At 43.8% G+C, this 21,960-nt stretch overlaps 1 protein-coding gene across 1 annotated transcript; it reads right to left on the bottom strand.

Annotated features, from left to right (window-relative positions):
* Positions 1–274: 274 nt before the first annotated feature.
* Positions 275–21,010, bottom strand: LOC110505845 (dihydropyrimidinase-related protein 5). Its single transcript, XM_036962832.1, has 14 exons — positions 20,815–21,010; positions 17,813–17,867; positions 17,417–17,629; positions 9,077–9,235; positions 8,630–8,809; positions 8,204–8,272; positions 7,033–7,077; positions 5,663–5,738; positions 5,262–5,418; positions 4,187–4,328; positions 3,141–3,283; positions 2,533–2,740; positions 2,247–2,412; positions 275–2,095 (listed from the first exon to the last, which is right to left on the bottom strand). Exons 2-14 carry the CDS (start codon positions 17,858–17,860, stop codon positions 2,010–2,012), a joined length of 1,692 nt encoding a protein of 563 aa, XP_036818727.1. The 5' UTR covers positions 17,861–17,867; positions 20,815–21,010; the 3' UTR covers positions 275–2,009.
* Between the last annotated feature and the right edge of the window lie 950 nt (positions 21,011–21,960).

Raw genomic sequence — 21,960 nt, 5'->3', positions numbered from 1 at the left:
CATGTGCTTAGGCATTTTAACAGATTTGTTGCTGACGGATGGGGGTATCCACACCTTATATAAGCCCTATTATATTCTACACTACCGGTCAAAAGTTTTAGAACACCTATTCAGAAACACTCCTGAATGAGTAGATTATCTAACATTTTGGACCAGTAATGTATAGCAACACAATTGTACATTGTAATTTATTGAACCCCTTTTGCCAAATACAGCCAGCATAGGCTATAGACCATATACATAGTGTTATTTTTTAAAGAAACACAATTCAAGCTTGACGTTTAAGTGTGGTTTTATTTGCACTCAAACTTGTGCTAAAGAGCTGCAAGAACACATAGGATAAAACTAAAACAAACCTCAGTGAAAACACCAAAGGCTGTGCAGCACCAGTAATGACCTCATCTGCAGTCTATCGCACAGTGGTAAATGAAATAGGCTATGGAAAAACAAAGACGTTTAAAGCATATTCTCATCAAATAAAACTAATGTTCTCAGTAGCTTACAATGGAAGTGTGTAAAGACAACTCAAAACAGAAAGACAGTGGTTTTCATAGACACTCTTGAATAACATGTCATCCAGTGATATAATGCATTGACTGACATTGACATAAATAAACTCTGGAGAACATGCATTTTTGTATATTTAAAATTGCCCTTATAATACCCAACATTCAATTTTATTATAGATCATGCAAGGTGTTCCAACCTTGGAAACGTCAACTGGAAAGATATACAAAACTGTCAAGTACGTTTCAGTGCAAGTCAAAACCAGAATTCCACAGTGTTTTGTGCTAAGTGTTGTGTGCTCAGTAGTTAACTTGAACATCCTAAGAGGAATCACAATGATACACATGTTAAGGGCATATTATCTCTATACATTAACTGTATATGTGGATAATGAGAGACTTCGCTGGTGAGAAAAAAGGCATTTCAGAGTGGAGCTAGCTAGCTAGCTTGTTGCAGACAGAGGAAAGTACAGTAATATCACCACTTATTACACATAGAACACTGCTAAATATGAGTCAAATCAGTGTCCTATGCCACAACATACAGTAAACACAGCATAGCTTCATTCATATTGATGGGAGATGAGATGACCAGAAAGGAAGAGAGTGCTACTATATTAAAATGTAAACAGGAATATAGAAGGTATAAAACCTCTGCACTTACTTAGGTCAAAATACTTAGGCTGTCATCCTCAGTTTTTCAGGACTCATTTATCATTTTACAGTGCCCTAAAGGGGACTGACATATTCTCAATAACATTGTAACATAAAAAATAAAAGTCACATTTAAAAGTATCAGCTTGCATTTGCGTTTTAGTCAACAGACAAATGTAATGGTGAATGAAACCCGAACAGAAAATAGGTGTTTCACACAAAATGATGGTATCCACGTTGAGAGACATCCACGTTATTTCATGTCAAGTGCAATAATAAATAACTAATCATATTTATTCATGAAGATTCTGTATTAGTAGAAAAAGTTGTTTTGTTACACATCAAATAATGTAAGGAAAAGGCAGCTAAGTAGTACATGATACAAGTGCAGCATTGTAGGTTTAACAGAGAAATAAACCACCCCCCCCCCCACAACCATTAGTGTATAATGACTTACAGTACTCTAACATGCATCCAAATATCCAATACAGTCAACTAGCAACTTATGTTAGCTGCTGCGGAAATTTAGTTGAAATTTGTCTAAATTTAAAAACAAAACTGTAATATTATTTTTTAAAGTTAAGCCCAATATTGTTCAGGTTTCGACCATACAGGCAGATATCCCAATATTAAAATGTCATATAAAAATGTTATTCAGACTGTCATCATATATACACTAAATACTTGGCGTGTTCGTTTTTCAAATAAAATGTGAATTATGTTTTTCTTTCTATGCTTTCTGGGAGAACGTAACAAGCAGTTGTCTTGGTTGGCCCTGGTTCCATTCTTCATTGTAATTGAGAACTATGGTAGCTGTTTGGTTCTAGAACTCGCTAGTCTTCCACACAGTTACCAGATTCCACTGGATCGACCACCTGGGGGGGCCAGAATCCTCGCAGAAGATCTCTTTGGGGTTTTATCATCGATCTGGGAACCTGGAGAGATTGATAGACAACAAGATAAATTACAATCTGTCAGGTTAGCAAAAATGAGCTAATTGTTCATGAGACAGAATAGACACTGCATCATAGCTGGTGATTAATACAGTTCTCTACGCCTTAGAGGCAGGGATGCAGTGTGTGTTACCAGAGAGGCTGAAGCTAGACTCATGCAGGTCTCGCTGTCCTCCGTGCTTGGTGTGTGGTCGCGTTGGAGTGTCCCCGTCACACGGTCCACAGTCCTTCTTCCCAGAATGCATCACTGCTACGTCTCCTTCGTACGGCTCACGCTCCACCGCCTTCAGGGCCTGACACTGAGGAGAGTCAGGTATGGTAAGCAGGTATGGAGAGTTTATGCCATTTAAAGGTCACATTCTGTCTGCTGTAAATTAACATTTTAAAATCCACATCCTGTTGATAACTTTGTACAGTACCTTCTCCCGCTGCACCATCTTTTTATAGAGGTAGTCTGGGAAGGTCCTGAGAGGATAGAACTTCCCAGAGCCCTCAGAACACGTGAACACTCCGTTCTCATAGACCAGACGGCCACGGCTGATGGTAACCAGGGGGACACCATGGCAACGGAGACTCTCGTACAGGTTGTAGTCTCCACCCTGCACCTGGTTGTCCACAGAGATGGTCCTGGAAACAGAGAAACATGTCGTCTTCACACCTACTACTGTTATTGGTCTTGTGTGGCTCAGTCTGAAAAACGCTAGTAACACCAGCATTGTAGGATAGATTCTCGCATGGATCATGGGCAGAACATTTATTCACTCACTGTTACTGTAAGGCTGAATTTAATGCAAGGCGCGTTGTGGCCCAACGCACTAGACAGCCGACAATGTGCCTTTTAAAGGTTTTTCCCCCGACATTCACAGCGATCACATTCATGTCGGGACACATGTAAATTAACCTTTCAAAGTCTGTTAAAGGAAAACCTTAACCTTCCCCAGGGTGGTTCAACCTCCCCCCAGGGGGTAAAGGGTTGATGTAGCGATAGTAGTGAGATGGGAGGGAGTGAGTGGCTTGTTTTACATACCTGGTCCCTTCTGGGTCCCAAACCACCACGTCAGCGTCAGCCCCTGGGATGATCCTACCCTTCCTGGGGTACAGGTTGTAGATCTTCGCTGCGTTGGAGCTGGTTACCGCAACAAAACGGTTCTCATCCATTTTGCCTCCAACCTAGATTAGCAGGGGATCAAAATGTTCCATGTCAGAGGGAGAGGGAAATTCTGTTATCAATATGTTTACCAATGGAATCAAACACCATATGCCTTTATCATGGACCAACAAATACATTTCTGTCTGCACCATGGTACAAGTTAGTTACAGCACCAATAGCAGATCTAATCTTTCTGTTTTCTTTCTATCCAGCCGTAGAGCTTTGCCTTCATACATGCCTTCATGTTTTTAGCCATCTGGTCGTAGAGCACAGAACGTTGCCTAGACAGATACTTATAGTATTATACATACTATAATACATCGTTGCCTAGACAGAGATACTATAATACTATTTATATCGTTGCCTAGACAGAGATATTATAATACTATTTATATCGTTGCCTAGACAGAGATACTATAATACTATTTATATCGTTGCCTAGACAGAGATACTATAATACTATTTATATCGTTGCCTAGACAGAGATATTATAATACTATTTATATCGTTGCCTAGACAGAGATACTATAATACTATTTATATCATTGCCTAGACAGAGATACTATAATACTATTTATATCGTTGCCTAGACAGAGATACTATAATACTATTTATATCGTTGCCTAGACAGAGATACTATAATACTATTTATATCGTTGCCTAGACAGAGATACTATAATACTATTTATATCGTTGCCTAGACAGAGATACTATAATACTATTTATATCATTGCCTAGACAGAGATACTATAATACTATTTATATCGTTGCCTAGACAGAGATACTATAATACTATTTATATCATTGCCTAGACAGAGATACTATAATACTATTTATATCGTTGCCTAGACAGAGATACTATAATACTATTTATATCATTGCCTAGACAGAGATATTATAATACTATTTATATCGTTGCCTACCACTCCTCTCTCCCAGATGACGCTCATGCGGTCCTGGATGCCTGGGACTCCGTGGGGGATCTTTGTGAAGTCATCCTTGCCCATAGCCTTCTGTTTGGTGGTAAAGGGACGGTGGTCAGACATCACTACGTTCAGAGTGTCACTGCAGTAGACAAGAGAGAGGGAGGAGATGATAGGTCAGGGGAAACACACACGCACCATCATTTCATTAACTTTGATTTGATAACACAATGTTCAGAGTGTCTCTGTTAAAGACCAGAGAGAAGGAGGAGAGGACGAGTCAGGAGGGAAATTGAGTTGAAACATGATACTATCACTGAACGCCAACAGACTGGTGCCTGGATTATATTACTGAACGCCAACAGACTGGTGCCTGGATTATATTACTGAACTCCAACAGACTGGTGCCTGGATTATATTACTGAACGCCAACAGACTGGTGCCTGGATTATATTACTGAACTCCAACAGACTGGTGCCTGGATTATATTACTGAACTCCAACAGACTGGTGCCTGGATTATATTACTGAACTCCAACAGACTGGTGCCTGGATTATATTACTAAACGCCAACAGACTGGTGCCTGGATTATATTACTGAACGCCAACAGACTGGTGCCTGGATTATATTACTAAACGCCAACAGACTGGTGCCTGGATTATATTACTGAACGCCAACAGACTGGTGCCTGGATTATATTACTGAACGCCAACAGACTGGTGCCTGGATTCAAGCCAACGTAGATTTACGATCTGTGCACAGCAATAGAATTTAAGACAATTCCCAATGATGAAAATGAAATGATGAAAATGCTGCGGATGTCGGCTCAAACATTAAACACGTTTAGCAGATTACAAAGGAAACGTTCCCCTCTTACTTCCCCAGTAGACTCATCAGGTAAGTGTGTGTGTGTGTGTGTGCTCTTACTTCCCCAGTAGACTCATCAGGTAAGTGTGTGTGTGTGTGCGCGCTTACATCCCCAGTAGACTCATCAGGTAAGTGTGTGTGTGTGTGTGTGTGTGTGGTCTTACTTTCCCAGCAGAATCATCAGGTAAGAGTGTGTGTGTGCTCTTACTTCCCCAGCAGACTCATCAGGTAGTTTGGTGTATTGGGGTCCAGGCGTAGAGGAGGCACTGTGACGTAGGCTGCAGCATGGGCCCAGTCCTGGTGGTAGTACTGCAGCCCGTTCAGCACTGCATGGGCCGTGGTGGTCTCCCCATGGACCACTTTACCTACAGACAGATCAGTAAGATGGGTTCCTACAGAGCCATAGATAGTCATGTGTAGTGTGTAGAATGTAGTATTGGCCAGTTACTGTACAAGACAGACGTTCACAAATCATTTGTAGTGAAGACCACATCAGACCAAGCCAACAGAGGGTAACAAACCACAGGAAATCTCTGATCCGACAGGACAGAACAGGACAGGTAGGACAGGACAGGAAGGACAGGACAGGAAGAACAGGACATGCCTTACCCTGCATCTTGGCTGTGGCGAGCACATTTCCCGCTGACATGCTGGACACGTTGACAAGGTAGATAGGGCAGTGGGCCTGAAGGAGAATGACAGAGAGAGAGAGACAATATGTTTCCTTTGCTTTCACCAGAAAAACCATTGCCCTTAATATGGCAGGGTATTTCCCAATCAGTTACACTATACACACACACAACAGTATGTGGACACCCCTTCAAATGAGTTGATTTGGCTATTTCAGCCACACCCGTTTGTTGACAGGTGTATAAAGATTGAGCACACAGCCATGCAATCTCCATGGATAAACATTGGCAGTAGAATGGCCTTACAGAAGAGCTCAGTAACTTTCAACGTGGCACCGTCATAGGATACCACCTTTCCAACAGCCCCGGTCAACTGTTAGTGCTGTTAATGTAAGGTGAAAACATCTAGGAGCAACAACCGCTCCGCCGCAAAGTGGTAGACCACACAGGCTCACAGAACGGGACCGCTGGGTGCTGAAGTGTCTGTTCTCAGTTGTAACACTGACTACAGAGTTCCAAACTGCCTCTAAAAGCAGCATCAGTACAAGAACGGTTTGTCGAGAGCGTCATGAAATGGGTTTCCATGGCCGAGCAGCCGCATACAAACCTAAGATCACCATGCGCAATGCCAAACGTAGACTGGAGTGGTGTAAAGCTCGCAGCCATTGGACTCTGGAGCAGTGGAAACGCGTTCTCTGGAGTGATGAATCACGCTTCACCATCTGGCAGTCCGACGGACGAATCTTGGTTTGGCAGATGCCAGGGGAACGCTACCTGCCCGAATGCATAGTGCCAACTAAAGTTTGGTAAAAGAGGAATAATGGTCTGGAGCTGTTTTTTAATGGTTCGGGCTAGACCCCTTAGTTCCAGTGAAGGGAAATCTTAACGCTACAGCATACAATGACATTCTAGTCGATTCTGTGCTTCCAACTATGTGGCAACAGCTTGGGAAGGCCCTTTCCTGTTTCAGAATGACCATGCCCCTGTGCACAAAGCGAGGTCCATATAGAGATGGTTTGTCGAGATCGGTGTGGAAGAACTTGACTGGCAAGCACAGAGCCCTGACCTCAACCCCATCAGTGCCCGACCTCACTAATGTTCTTGTGGCTGAATGGAAGCAAGTCCCCACGCAAGTCCCCATGTTTCAACATCTATTGGAAAGCCTTCCCAGAAGAGTGGAGGCTGTTATAGCAGCAAAGGGTATTAACTCCATATTAATACCCATGATTTTGGAATGACATGTTCTGATGAGCAAGTGTCCACATACTTTTGACTCACGTGGTGTACCACTGTGCTGATGTGCTTGATGATATAAAGAATGCAACAACTTGACACAGAACACACACTCACCCTATTGGCGATGGTAATCGCACGATGGGTGGCCTCTGCCTCCAGCTGTGAGAAGAAACAGAATATTGTGGTGAGTAGCATAAGGCGCTGCTCAAAAGGTCATTACAATATTATGAAGGGCTGATATCCATAACGCTAGGGTCATTGCAATATTATGAAGGGCTGATATCCATAACGCTAGGGTCATTGCAATATTATGAAGGGCTGATATCCATAACGCTAGGGTCATTACAATATTATGAAGGGCTGATATCCATAACGCTAGGGTCATTACAATATTATGAAGGGCTGATATCCATAACGCTAGGGTCATTACAATATTATGAAGGGCTGATATCCATAACACTAGGGTCATTACAATATTATGAAGGGCTGATATATGAAGGGCTGATATCCATAACGCTAGGGTCATTACAATATTATGAAGGGCTGATATCCATAACACTAGGGTCATTACAATATTATGAAGGGCTGATATCCATAACACTAGGGTCATTACAATATTATGAAGTGCTGATATCCATAACGCTAGGGTCATTACAATATTATGAAGGGCTGATATCCATAACGCTAGGGTCATTACAATATTATGAAGGGCTGATATCCATAACACTAGGGTCATTACAATATTATGAAGGGCTGATATCCATAACACTAGGGTCATTACAATATTATGAAGGGCTGATATATGAAGGGCTGATATCCATAACGCTAGGGTCATTACAATATTATGAAGGGCTGATATCCATAACACTAGGGTCATTACAATATTATGAAGGGCTGATATCCATAACACTAGGGTCATTACAATATTATGAAGGGCTGATATCCATAACGCTAGGGTCATTACAATATTATGAAGGGCTGATATCCATAACGCTAGGGTCATTACAATATTATGAAGGGCTGATATCCATAACACTAGGGTCATTACAATATTATGAAGGGCTGATATCCATAATAGAATTGTATTCCATCATGTCTATGAAGCACTGAAGGAAAGACAAGGGAGTATGTGGTCGGATATGAGTACAGGCTACAAGAGTAAAGAGAAGGTCTTCTACCTCTGCGTTGCTTGCTCTTTGGGGTTTTAGGCTGGGTATCTGGAAATCACTTTGTGACAACTTCTGATGTAAAAAGGGCTTTATAAAATCCATTTAATTGGTCTTACCTCCTCTGGTCTGCTGATCTCGATGCCCTCAGGGCCGCTGATGCCCAGGTCCAATGCCTCCTTGGCGCCCTAGAAAACCCACAGGATGAGGTCATGAATCCTGGTGTATGTGTTGCATCAACCATAGAAATAGAGAGTACACTAAATATGTCCGCCGGCCCATCCATCACGTAACGTTGAATGTCCGTTCTAGTAATTCTAGCTCTATGGTCTCTGTCTCACCTCTGCTCTGCCACCAGTTCTCACAACACAACTCATATGAAATTGCACTTACCAAGCCTACCTGTAAATATCCTTTAATATTGCCTCATTGAGATACGTTTTTAGAAGCTGAATCCTTACAGATCATTTCTTTCTGTTCAAAGATACGATGGAAGAAAAGTCAGTGACATGGAACTACATATTGAACCAGAGACTCTGACCCACCTCGGCCACCAGCTCTCCGTTCTCAGCAAGTACGCGGGCCACGGCCCCGATGTCCTTACAGTTCTGTAGGGCCTGGAAGAGCTCAGAGTCCCTCAGCATGAACAGGTCCTTATAGGCCATGAACATCTGGAACGAGTTGATGCCTTTATCTCTCACCAGGCTCTCCATCTCAGCTCGTACCTATAGGTCAGGGGTTAGAGTTTAGAGTTCACCTGTACAAGATGAACAGTCAGGAGTCACACCTTTTCACATTATCGTGCCTACCTGAATATGTACTGTGATATCTTCCTTTCATAATGTATTTTCCAGCACAGATCCAGCAACTTGTGGATGTGTAATCAGGCCAGTGTAGTAAAGATTGGCTCTGTTCGGTTCATCTTAGCTCAGTAAAATGGAAAAGGGTATAATACCACCGGACTCCAGTTGTCAAAGGAGTATGACAGTTACCTTTGGCCCCCACCAGGTGACCCCCATATGCAGGGCGTAATCGCAGCAGGCTTTATTGTCAGCCTGGGAGCGGGTCTTCTCATAGGCTTCCAGCAGAGATTCGTTCTTCTCTGGTAACACATGTCCTATAACCATGGTGGTCCCTCCAGCCAGGGCTGCCTGTACAAGGAATAGAAAAAGATGACATACTCACATTCAATGTATTTGAGCAGGTCTTTATAAAAGGTGATGGGACCTAGGTAGTGGAAACGTTGTCACCTATAAGGCACAAGGCAGCATAGGTTGTATTAGAGGACACACACATGCCCTCTAAGGCCTCGTAACCTTGTCACATCTAGTTAGTAGGTAATTGCATTGATTATTCTCTATAAGTTTAGAGCAAGACAGAATGAACACGTCACTGTTGCCCCAGCTTTGAAATTAATCAACAGTAAAATGTGTCAATTACCCATAACGTTGGCCTTAACGTTTATTTGCTGGGTGAATGTTATAGTCTGCACCCCAAATGGCACCCTATTCCATGTACTACGGACCACCTATGGACCCTGGTCAAAAGCAGTGCTCTATATAGGAACTAGGGTGTCATTTGTAACACACACACGGAAAACCAATACATCTTTCAGTAACCCAAACCAGGGGGGGTCTAATGAAGAGTTATTATAGTAATTAAAGACGGTCAGTGAGCTAACTAATGTGTATCAAGCAGCGGTCAGTCCTCTTATTGTTTATTACAACAAGGACCATCAATCAGCTGAGGCAGACATACTAGATCCAAAATGTAGGAATGAACAATGCGTTATATGGCCATCCTAATAGTCAAACATTTAAAATATGATTCTATAGGATACATTTCTATAATCATAGATTCCGACGTCTGAAAGCTTCACTACTGCTCCATTACATGTTCAGAATCCTTTTTTCCCCCTTCAACGAGTCTGACGCGAACAATATACTGCTTTCTTGGGAACAGGCCCAGATCCCCATGATTTGCGTGAAGAGGAGAAAAAGGGGCGGAGGACGGGCTGCCCTCTGAGAATTCGTAGGCAATCGAATAACCCCCCACTTCCTTCCATTCTGCTATCAAACGTGCAATCTTTGGACAATAAAATATATGACCTAAGCGAAAGATTAAACTACCAACGGGACATTAAACTGTAATATCTTATGCTTCACAGAGACGTGGCTGAACGACGACACTATCAATATACTGCTGGCTGGTAATACGCTGCACCGGCAGGATAGAACAGCGGTGTCTGGTAAGACAAGGGTTGATGGACTATATATTTTTGTAAATAACAACTGGTGCACAATATCTAAAGAAGTCTCGAGCTGTTGCTCGCATGACGTAGAATATCTCATGATGAACTGTAGACCACACTTCCAACCTAGAGAATTTATCTGTATTTTACGTAGCCGTTTACATACCACCACAGTCAGAGGCTGGGACTAAGACAGCATTGAATGAGCTGTATTCTGCCATAAGCAAACAAGAAAACCCCCACCCAGAGGCGGCTCTCCTAGTGGCTAGGGACGTTAATGCAGGGAAACTTAAATCAGTTTTACCTAATTTCTATCAGCATGTTAAATGTGCAACCAGAGGGAAGGGGAAAATCTTTTAGAAAAATTCTTCACCACCTTTACTCCACACACAGAGACACATACAAAGCTCTCCCTCGCCCTCCATTTGGCAAATCTCACCATAATTCTATCCACCTGATTCCTGCTTACAAGGGAAAATTTAAGCAGGAAGCACCAGTGACTCGGAAAAGTGGTCAGATGAAGCTGATGCTAAGCTACAGGACTGTTTTGTTAGCACAGACTAGAATATGTTGTGGGATTCTTCCGATGGCATTGAGGAGTACACCACATCAGTCATTGGCTTCATCAATAAGTGCATCGATGACGTCATCCCAACATTGATCATACCCCAACCAGAAGCCATGTATTACAGGCAACATCCGCACTGAGCTAAAGGCTAGAGCTGCCACTTTCAAGGAGCAGGACTCTAACCCGAAAGCTTATAAGATATCCCAATATGCCCTCCGACGAACCATCAAACAGGCAAAGTGTCAATACAGGACTAAGATTGAATCGTACTACACCGGCTCTGAGGCTTGTCGGATGTGGCAGGGCTTGCAAACCATTACAGACTACAACAGGAAGCACAGCCGAGAGCTGCCCAGTGACACGAGCCTACCAGACAAGGTAAACTACCTCTATGCTTGCTTCGAGGCAAATAACACTGAAGCATGCATGAGAGCACCAGCTGTTCTGGAAGACTGTGTGATCACACTCTCCGCAGCCGATGTGAGTAAGACCTTTAAACAGGTCAACATTCACAAGGCCGCAGGGCCAGACGGATTACCAGGACGTGTACTGCGAGCATATGCTAACCAACTGGCAAATGTCTTCACTGACATTTTCAACGTCTCCCTGTCGGAGTCTGTAATACCAACATGTTTCAAGCAGACCACCATAGTCCCAGTGCCCAAGACCACTAAGGTAACCTGCCTAAATGACTACTGACCCATAGCACTCACGTCTGTAGCCATGAAGTGCTTCGAAAGGCTGGTCATGGCTCACATCAACACCAGTATCCCAGAAACCCTAGACCCACTCCAATTTGCATACCGCCCCAACAGATCCACAGATGATGCAATCTCTATTGCACACCGCACTGCCCTTTCCCACCTGGACAAAAGGAACACCTATGTGAGAATGCTATTCATTGACTACAGCTCAGCGTTCAACACCATAGTGCAATCAAAGCTCATCAATAAGCTAAGTAAAAACACATCTGCCACGCTGATCCTCAACACAGGGTGTGTGCTCAGTCCCCTCCTGTACTCCCTGTTCACGGACAGGCATGACTCCAACACCATCATTAAGTTTGCCGATGACAGGGCCTCCCGGGTGGCGCAGTGGTTAAGAGCGCTGTACTGCAGCGCCAGCTGTGCCATCAGAGTCCCTGGGTTCGCGCCCAGGCTCTGTCGTAACCGGCCGCGACCGGGAGGTCCGTGGGGCGACACACAATTAGCGTCGCCGGGTTAGGGAGGGATTGGTCGGTAGGGATCTCCTTGTCTCATCGCGCACCAGCGACTCCTGTGGCGGGCCGGGCGCAGTGCGCGCTAGCCAAGGTTGCCAGGTGCACAGTGTAGCCTCCGACACATTGGTGCGGCTGGCTTCCGGGTTGGATGAGCGCTGTGTTAAGAAGCAGTATGGCTGGTTGGGATGTGTATCGGAGGACGCATGACATTCAACCTTCGTCTCTCCTGAGCCTGTACGGGAGTTGTAGCAATGAGACAAGATAGTAGCTACTACAACAATTGGGGAGAAAAAGGCGTAAAAAAAAAATTTAAAAAAAAAATTGCCGATGACACAACAGATCATCAAGAACGACGAGACAGCCTTTAGGGAGGAGGTCAGAGACCTGGCCATGTGGTGACACCTCTCCCTCAACGTGATCAAGACAAAGGAGATGATTGTAGACTACAGGAAAAAGAGAACCGAGCACGCCCCCATTCTCATCGACGGGGCTGCAGTGGAACAGGTTGAAAGCTTCAAGTTCCTTGGTGTCCACATCACCCACAAACTAACATGGTCCACACCAAGACAGTTGTGAAGTACATCACTGGGGCCAAGCTCCCTGCCATCCAGGACCTCTATACCAGGGGCGGTGTCAGAGGAAGACCTAAAAATTGTCAAAGACTCCAGCCACCCGAGTCAGACTGTTCTCTCTGCTGCCGCACGGCAAGCGGTACCGGAGTGCCAAGTCTAGGTCAAAGAGGCCTCTAAACAGCTTCTACACCCAAGCCATAAGACTCCTGAACACCTAATAAAAATGGCTACCCAGACAATTTGCATACCCCCTTCATTTTACACTGCTGCTACTCTCTGTTGCCATCTATGCATAGTCACTTTAATAACTCTACCTACATGTACATATTACCCCAACAACTGGTGCCCCCACACATAGACTCTGTACCGGTACCCCCCTGTATACAGTCTCGCTATTGTTATTTTACAGCTGCTCTTTAATTACTTGCTACTTTTATTTCTTATCTGCATTTTTTTAACTGCATTGTTGGTTAGGAGCTCGTAAGTAAACATTTCACTGCAAGGTCTACATCTGTATTATTTGGTGCATGTGACTAATAAAATTTGTTCTAAATCCTTCGAAAACCAGATACTGATGTAAAACAACAAAATACCTACTATATTAAATCCTTTAAAACACCAACCGAGTCTGTTACTGTGCTGTTAAGTGCATCATCCAAATAGCATCTTTGAGTCAGCTGACCCTAGAGAGAGTGGAGGAGTGTCTGGTAAGGGTTGTAAGTGTGTCTAGTGTAGTGTGTTTGAAAACTATTGTCTTCAAGCAAAATGACCTGAGGGAAAAGGTTTTTTTCAGCCGTCACTGCAGCAGCCCCATGGTAGCCATGGAAACAAAAAACGATCTGCATTTGCCTTGGTACTCTAGCCAGGCAGCACAGCAGCAGCTACGGTCTATTGAGGGGGGGGGGGGGGGGGGGGCTTAGGGTCTGCCAACCCCAGATTAGAAGAATGATAACATACCCTTGTCTAGCTTGTGGTCTAAAACACAGCTATGCTCTCAGACGCTGTGTGTAACCTCTGGGTGGTTGAGCATAATGATGGATGAGTCATCCATGCCCTGAAATGAACTGGGATAGCCCCAGTCTCAGTCTGCTTGCTTCCCCAGCCCCACCACCTCCTCTCTGTATCTCTCGCTTTCCCTCATCTGTCTGTCTCCATCTCTCTCAAATTCAAATTTAAGCGGTTTTATTGGCATGAAAAACATTGAGTCAATATTGCCATAGCAACAAATGTATACAATATACATTGTAATAAAAAAGTATTTTATAATATCAAATAGAGAAACGGAGAGCGACTATTTTAACTGTCTCTCCCTTTATCCCTCTCTCTATCTATCCCTCCAGCTCTCCCTCCAGCTCTCCCTCCAGTGCACTGATAGAACAGCATAGAAAACAGAATTGAATAGAACAGAATAAAATGGAGAATGGAAAAGAATAATACAGAATATAATGGAATAGAATTAAATTCTTTCCGGCCTGTTTAGTCCGCTGCTGTTTGACTGCATCAGGAGTCAGCACACCTATATAACATCTATATCTATACATCTATAGATGTCTATATAAATCTATATATACACATCTATATAAATCATTGATGGGGAAGTGAGTTATGTAATAAAATAAAGAGGACTCAGAACAGAGAATAATGTATCATATCTAACTTGAGTCAGCAGAATTATGCATCCCCCATCTCGGTCTAAATAAATGCAGCATCTGAGTCCTAACCACACCCGGTTTAATTGTAGTTCTCTGAATATTTCTTACTCACTCCCTGAATCCCTAATCAACCCCTAGCTATTTCTGTAGATCAAAGAGAATTGGTCATTTATTGGCAACATGGTAATTACTTCAATTTGCCTTCTGAGAGGTTGAGTGGGATTTTGTCCTTCTATCCAGATCTCCAGGAGTGTGTAGGGATGAGGGAATGAGGGATTAAGGGTCGATTTGGGATTCAGGGAGGAAGGATTCAGGAGTCTGTCTCCACACAAAATCTTAAGTTATTTTCCTCATGCTGCAAGGCACACTTGGAAAATGAGTTTATTTAGTTACCATGGTGGTCCAGTGGGTTACAGTGAGGTGGAATATGTCTGACAGATGGTTGTTAGTTTCCCACAAGGCTGGGTCAATTATCAATTGATGCATGGTAACTACATCTCCGTCTTCCCATAACACCGGATTGACTCTCGTTGCTGTACAAAACCATATAGTGCCTTCTCTAACAATAGTTGCTACCATTACATTTGACCGTTCATCATTGCAATGACCTATTTGTATAGTATATTGCCAAATTCCCAGAGGGCATTGTAATAATGACGTCATTACAACCTGTTCTTCCCACTGGAAATGTCATTGTTGTAACTGAGCATTTGGCATTGCTAGTCCAACCTTGCTGCAGGTTTATACCAAAATACAGAGAGAGACAGAGAGAGAGCGTAATGCCAGTCCTAAAACACGTGTCCTTTTTGTCAATGTATCAACCTTGTTTGATACAGCCTTTTTTTACAACAAGTAACCCTGCCTTAATCCCCAAAGAGCAAGCAGCAGCACAGTAGCAAAGTATCCCTAGAAGGAAGAAACATGGAGAGGAACCAGACTCAGAGGCGAGGCCCTCTGGCATTACCCTCAATAACCCAGTGCAGCCAACAGCACTGGGTTATTGAGGGTAATGCATACATCACTGGGTTATTGAGGGTAATGCCTACAGCACTGTGTTATTGAGGGTAATGCATACTGCACTGGGTTATTGAGGATAATGCATACCGCACTGGGTTATTGAGGATAATGCATACCGCACTGGGTTATTGAGGGTAATGCATACCACACTGGGTTATTGAGGATAATGCATACCACACTGGGTTATTGAGGATAATGCATACCACACTGGGTTATTGAAGGTAATGCATTCCACACTGGGTTATTGTGTCAGGCCCTGATCCGTTTCACCTGTTCCTGTTATTGTCTCCATCCCCTCCAGGTGTCACTTATTTCCCCCAGTGTATTTATCCCTGTGTTTCCTGTCTCTCTGTACCAGTGTATTTATCCCTGTGTTTCCTGTCTCTCTGTACCAGTGTATTTATCCCTGTGTTTCCTGTCTCTCTGTGCCAGTGTATTTATCCCTGTGTTTCCTGTCTCTCTGTGCCAGTGTATTTATCCCTGTGTTTCCTGTCTCTTTGTGCCAGTTCGTCTTGTATGTTCAAGTCAACCAGTGTGTTTTTCTATTTTCTTTTACTAGTCCTCCCGGATTTAACCTTTGCCTGTTTTTCTGGAGTCCATTCCCGCCTGCCTGACCATTCTGCCTGCCCTGAACTCGAGCCTGCCTGCCATTCTGTACCCCCCGAACTTTGAACTGGTTTTGACCTTTTGCCTGTCCACGACCAGTCTCTTGCCTGCCCCTTTTGGATTGTTAATAAACATCTTGGACTCTATGCCCTTATATATTGAGGGTAATGCCCACCACACTGTTATTGAGGGTAGCGCCTACAACACTGGGTTATTGAGGGTAATGCCTACAACACTGGGTTATTGAGGGTAATGCCTACCACACTGTTATTGAGGGTAATGCCTACAACACTGGGTTATTGAGGGTAATGCCTACAACACTGGGTTATTGAGGGTAATGCCCACAGCACTGGGTTATTGAGGGTAATGCCCACGACACTGTTATTGAGGGTAGCGCCTACAGCGCTGGGTTATTGAGGGCAATGCCCGCAACACCGGGTTATTGAGGGCAATGCCCGCAACACCGGGTTATTGAGGGCAATGCCCGCAACACCGGGTTATTGAGGGCAATGCCCACGACACCGGGTTATTGAGGGCAATGCCCACGACACTGTTATTGAGGGTAGCGCCTACAGCGCTGGGTTATTGAGGGCAATGCCCACGACACTGTTATTGAGGGTAGCGCCTACAGCGCTGGGTTATTGAGGGCAATGCCCGCAACACCGGGTTATTGAGGGCAATGCCCGCAACACCGGGTTATTGAGGGCAATGCCCGCAACACCGGGCTATTGAGGGCAATGCCCGCAACACCGGGCTATTGAGGGCAATGCCCGCAACACCGGGCTATTGAGGGCAATGCCCGCAACACCGGGCTATTGAGGGCAATGCCCGCAACACCGGGCTATTGAGGGCAATGCCCGCAACACCGGGCTATTGAGGGCAATGCCCGCAACACCGGGCTATTGAGGGCAATGCCCGCAACACCGGGTTATTGAGGGCAATGCCCGCAACACCGGGTTATTGAGGGCAATGCCCACAACACCGGGTTATTGAGGGCAATGCCCACAACACCGGGTTATTGAGGGCAATGCCCACAACACCGGGCTATTGAGGGCAATGCTCACAACACCGGGCTATTGAGGGTAATGCCCACAACACTGGGCTATTGAGGGTAATGCCCACAACACTGGGCTATTGAGGGTAATGCCCACAACACTGGGCTATTGAGGGTAATGCCCACAACACTGGGCTATTGAGGGTAATGCCTACAACACTAGGCTATTGAGGGTAATGCCTACAACACTGAGCTATTGAGGGTAATGCCCACAACACCGGGTTATTGAGGGTAATGCCTACAACACTGGGTTATTGAGGGTAATGCCTACAACACGGGGTTATTGAGGGTAATGCCTACAACACTGGGTTATTGAGGGTAATGCCTACAGCAGTGTTTTTTTCTCTCAACCTCACAGAGAGGACTCCTGAAGACCACACAGCCAACATATACCTTGGTGCCGCTGTAGTAGTCGTCCACGGTGGTAGCATTCATGAAAGTCTGCTGGAGGTGCACACTGGTGTCGATCCCCCCGGGGAGGACCAGTTTCCCAGAAGCGTCAATCACCTTGGCCCCTCCCGGGATCATCAGCCCCTCCCCCACCTGCATGATGATGCCGTTCTCAATGTAGACGTCTGCCTCCTGCGTCAAGTCATCGTTCACCACCTGTTGGAAAAAATATGCATGAATCAGGTGATGGGCAGAAGAAAAAAATGAATAAATGAAACAGGTAATATCTGCAACACTCCTCAGTGATTTATTTCAGATGAACAGACAATGTTTCAATCACACTGGGATCTTCACCACCACCATCAATAACCACAACAGCAGTCAACACAACACACCCACCTTGCCACCCTTGATCAGGATCCTGGTTGTCGCTGAACTGGAAGACATGATGGCTCTGGAAGAGAGAAGTGAAGGGTTAGCACTTTTCTCACTTGTGGTGCAGGGAGTTACAGTCGCAAAATTAACATTGTAGAAGATTTTTTATTTTTATTTAACCTCTGCATATTTTCTCTGAAAGAGCGACACGCAGATGAGAAATCACTTTTCACTCATGGAGAAGTGGTATTGCTGGTCAGGAAACGAATACCAAACACTTCAACTACAACTTGGTATATACAAGCAGTGGTACTACTGACAGTCATTGGCATTACATTCAGATGAAGAGGGAGGGACCCATTGAAGAACACAAATGAATCGCTGTGTTCTAAAACAAGTTATAACACAATAAATTGTGTTCTCAGCTTGGCCTGGCCAGGCTGCTGTGACATCAACTAGCAGGCTTGACTCGGAGGCTGTGTCTGTCACTGAGTATGACCAAACACCCCTTATCTGTCTGGACAAAAACACACACTGGTTTCTGTCCACCGCAGAATTACATTCTATTATTTTTTACTCTAAAACCACATATGAACCGGTACATACAGTTGAAGTTGGAAATTTACATACACTTAGGTTGAAGTCATTAAACCTCGTTTTTCAACCACTCCACTAATTTCTTGTTAACAAACTATAGTTTTGGCAAGTCGGTTAGGACATCTACTTTGTGCATGACCCAAGTAATTTTTCCAACAATTGATTACAGACAGATTATTTCACTGTATCACAATTCCGGTGGGTCAGAAGTTTACATACACTAGGTTGACTGTGCCTTTAAACAGCTTGGAAAATTCCAGAAAAGTATGTCATGGCTTTAGAAGCTTCTAATAGGCGAATTGACATCATTTGAGTCAATTGGAGGTGTACCTGTGGATGTATTTCAAGGCCTACCTTCAAACTCAGTGCCTCTTTGCTTGACTTCATGGGAAAATCAAAAGAAATAAGCCAAGGCTTGTAGACCTCCACAGGTCTGGTTCATCCTTGAGAGTAATTTCCAAACGCCTGAAGGTACCACCTTCATCTGTACAAACAATAGTACGCAAGTATAAACACCATGGGACCACGCATCCGTCATATGGCTCGGGAAGGAGAAGCGTTCTGTCTCCTAGAGATGGATGTACTTTGGTCCGAGAAGTGCAAATCAATCCGAAGATCGTACATTTTGGAGAAATGTCCTCTGGTCTGATGAAATAAAAAGAGAACTGTTTGGCCATAATGACTATCGTTATGTTTGTAGTAAAAAGGGGGAGGCTTGCAAGCCGAAGAACACAATCCCAACCGTTAAGCACCGGGGTGGCAGCATCACGTTGTGGGGGTTCTTTGCTGTAGGAGGGACTGGTGCACTTAAAAAAATAGATGGCATCACGAGGATGGGAAACTATGTGGATATATTGAAGCAACATCTCAAATGGGTCTTCCATATGGACAATGACCCCAAGCATACTTACAAAGTTGTGGCAAAATGGCTTAAGGACAACAAAGTCAAGGTATTGGAGTGGCCATCACAAAGCCCTGACCTCAATCCCATTGAAAAAGCATGTGCGAGCAAAGGAGACCTGCAAACCTGACTCAGATACACCAGCTCTGTCAGGAAGAATGGGACAAAATTCACCCAAGACGAGACGTGGTGGGTGTGAGAGTGTATGCGTTCTCTGTGCACAGTATGCAGACTGTGCACCATGCCTACGTGTGTGGGTGTGAGGGTGCGGCAGCTGGAAGGTTTACCACATGCTCCCTCTCCTCATAGCTCCAGATAGGGAGCTGAGATGATCTATATAAAAATGTTGACTAGATGACATCTTGATCAGGCATGCTCAGATGCAAATCTAGGCCAATTTTAAAGGCAGACAGCTGATGTCTAAAACATCACATTGAAATATGGGAGGGAGGGAACATGCATCAACCATTTGTTATCCATCACTTCTACTGGTTGACCCACATCTTACTGAGTGTTTTATGATGTATAATTAATGAAGGAATGAAGTTACAACAATATGCCTTCCACGGATACCTTCCACGGGTAGAATAGAAACACATACAGGCTACTTATTATTATTTTTTACACATTTCAGGGTGGAGCACAAATAATTAGGCTACTGCAGAAATAATATAGTACCAGCAGGTTGTCTTGTGTAGGCTAGCCTAATGTATTGTCGGACCTAAGTCTTTTACAAATAGTGTTTATAGGATATTTCACAAAATTGTCACAAACATAGATATGACAGTAGCCAACGTGGACAATTGGTCATGGAGTTTGAAACGTTACAGATTGATACAACCATAAATTATAGCAATTCCAACGTTACTGCACATGTTAATGGCTAGACCCTAGCTTATAGTTTATAACAAATAAGGGCAATATTTTCTTTGAATATAATAAATCATAGATCAACAATAATACATCGCACACCCTACATTGGCACAAAGAAACATCGGCCTTCAGGATACATAATGTACCAAACCGATGCAGAAAACAGTTTCCAAAACCCTCCCTCCCATAATAACGGAACACCCTATATTAATAAATACTCTCTTCCATCCCACAGTCTAAAAGATAATGTTGCACTTGGAACCTAAAAATCGATGGGCCAAATTCATAGCATGTGCAATTGGATAGCTAGCTATAGCGCTTACGTTCCCTGTCTGAGTTCCATATGCTGTCTACCGGTAGCCTATTGGGTTATACTTTCGACTACCCAACAAAAGCTAATGATGGCATGAAAGGAATTAGGAAGGCAGAATCAGAAATATACAAGAAGCAGTCAGGACGCCGGGTAGCAGACACTAGACATTCAGCCAGTCAGAATGAGAAACAAAGTATCCACATAAAGCAAGCGTCGTTGTCTAGGGCCGATCCATTGGCTACACCCGCACAGAGTCTGGGTCCCCAAGTCAAAGCTTCTTCACTTTATTCTTAGTACATAACTGTATGCTAAGGCTGCATATCACAATCTCGTTCCACATACCTCTCCTACCGGGCTACGGCTCCAAAACGCCTTTTGGGTTACTTTCTGATAGCCTAGCAGAGCACCAACCCGCTGAATGAGACGAACACTTGCGGTAGACAGTGAGCAGACTCCAGGCTTCTCAACCTCCGGTCACAGCATCCAAGCCCGTGCAACGTGCAGACCCTCCAATCACCGGTAGATAATGCAGATCGGCCACCAGAGGAACCAATCAGTATGCACTTAGGGCGTATCCACTTGGAGGGGGCTGTACCGTTATTTGAAGCAGTGGGTAGGAACAGAGAGGAAGAGGCGAAGAGAGAGGTTTTACTCCGCCTAACATCTGTCCACGAAAAAAAACCACGAAGTGAGGAATCTTTGTATGGAGGTCAACGAGTGTCGAATTTGGTCAACAAAAATGTAATTGCTAATTTGCTATATAAGGCTTATGTGATCGAATAGAAGTTTCCTAACAGTGATCGAATAGAAGTTTCGTAACAGTTAGGTTGTTACAAATGTACTAACAATATAAATGTACAAATAAATGCATGTGGCATTTCGGCAACTTAGAAAAAAAAACATATCAGAGTTGTACAAATTGAGATGCTCTGGTATAAGTTGGACCGCAGAGTGAAGGAAAAGCAGCCAACAACTGCTCAGCATATGTGGGAACTCCTTCAAGACTGGAAAAACATTTCTCATGAAGCTGGCTGAGAGAAAGCCAAGAGTGTGCAAAGCTGTCATCAAGGCAAAGGGTGGCTACTTTGAAGAATCTCAAATATAAAATATATTTTGATATGTTTAACATTTCTTTGGTCACTACATGATTCCATATGTGTTACTTCATAGTTTTGATGTCTTCACTATTATTCTACAATGTAGAAGATAGTACAAATAAAATAAAACCTTGAATGAGTAGGTGTGTCCAAACTTTTGATTTGGTACTGTATATATACAGTTGAAGTCGGAAATTTACATACACTTAGGTTGGAGTCATTAAAACTCATTTTTCCAACCACTCCACAAATTTCTTGTTAACAAACTATAGTTTTGGCAAGTCGGCTAGGACATCTACTTTGTGCATGACACAAGTATTTTTTCCAACAATTGTTTACAGACAGATTCTTTTACTTATAATTCACTGTATCACAATTCCAGTGGGTCAGA

Source organism: Oncorhynchus mykiss, chromosome 25 (genome assembly GCF_013265735.2).
Source record: "Oncorhynchus mykiss isolate Arlee chromosome 25, USDA_OmykA_1.1, whole genome shotgun sequence".
NCBI lineage: Eukaryota > Metazoa > Chordata > Actinopteri > Salmoniformes > Salmonidae > Oncorhynchus > Oncorhynchus mykiss.
The sequence above is the reverse complement of the archived record's forward strand: the minus strand, read 5'-3'. Positions and strand labels throughout refer to the sequence as shown.

What these genes read in the sequence shown, in the direction of transcription:
- LOC110505845 (XM_036962832.1), bottom strand. Translation starts at nt 17,860, where the DNA reads ATGTCTTCCAGTTCAGCGACAACCAGGATCCTGATCAAGGGTGGCAAG. An exon ending in AGATCAGCAGACCAGAGGAG is followed by an intron (nt 7,078 to 8,203) that starts GTAAGACCAATT and finishes TTCTTCTCACAG; the next exon opens with CTGGAGGCAGAGGCCACCCA. An exon ending in GTCTAGCTTCAGCCTCTCTG is followed by an intron (nt 2,096 to 2,246) that starts GTAACACACACT and finishes CAATCTCTCCAG; the next exon opens with GTTCCCAGATCGATGATAAA.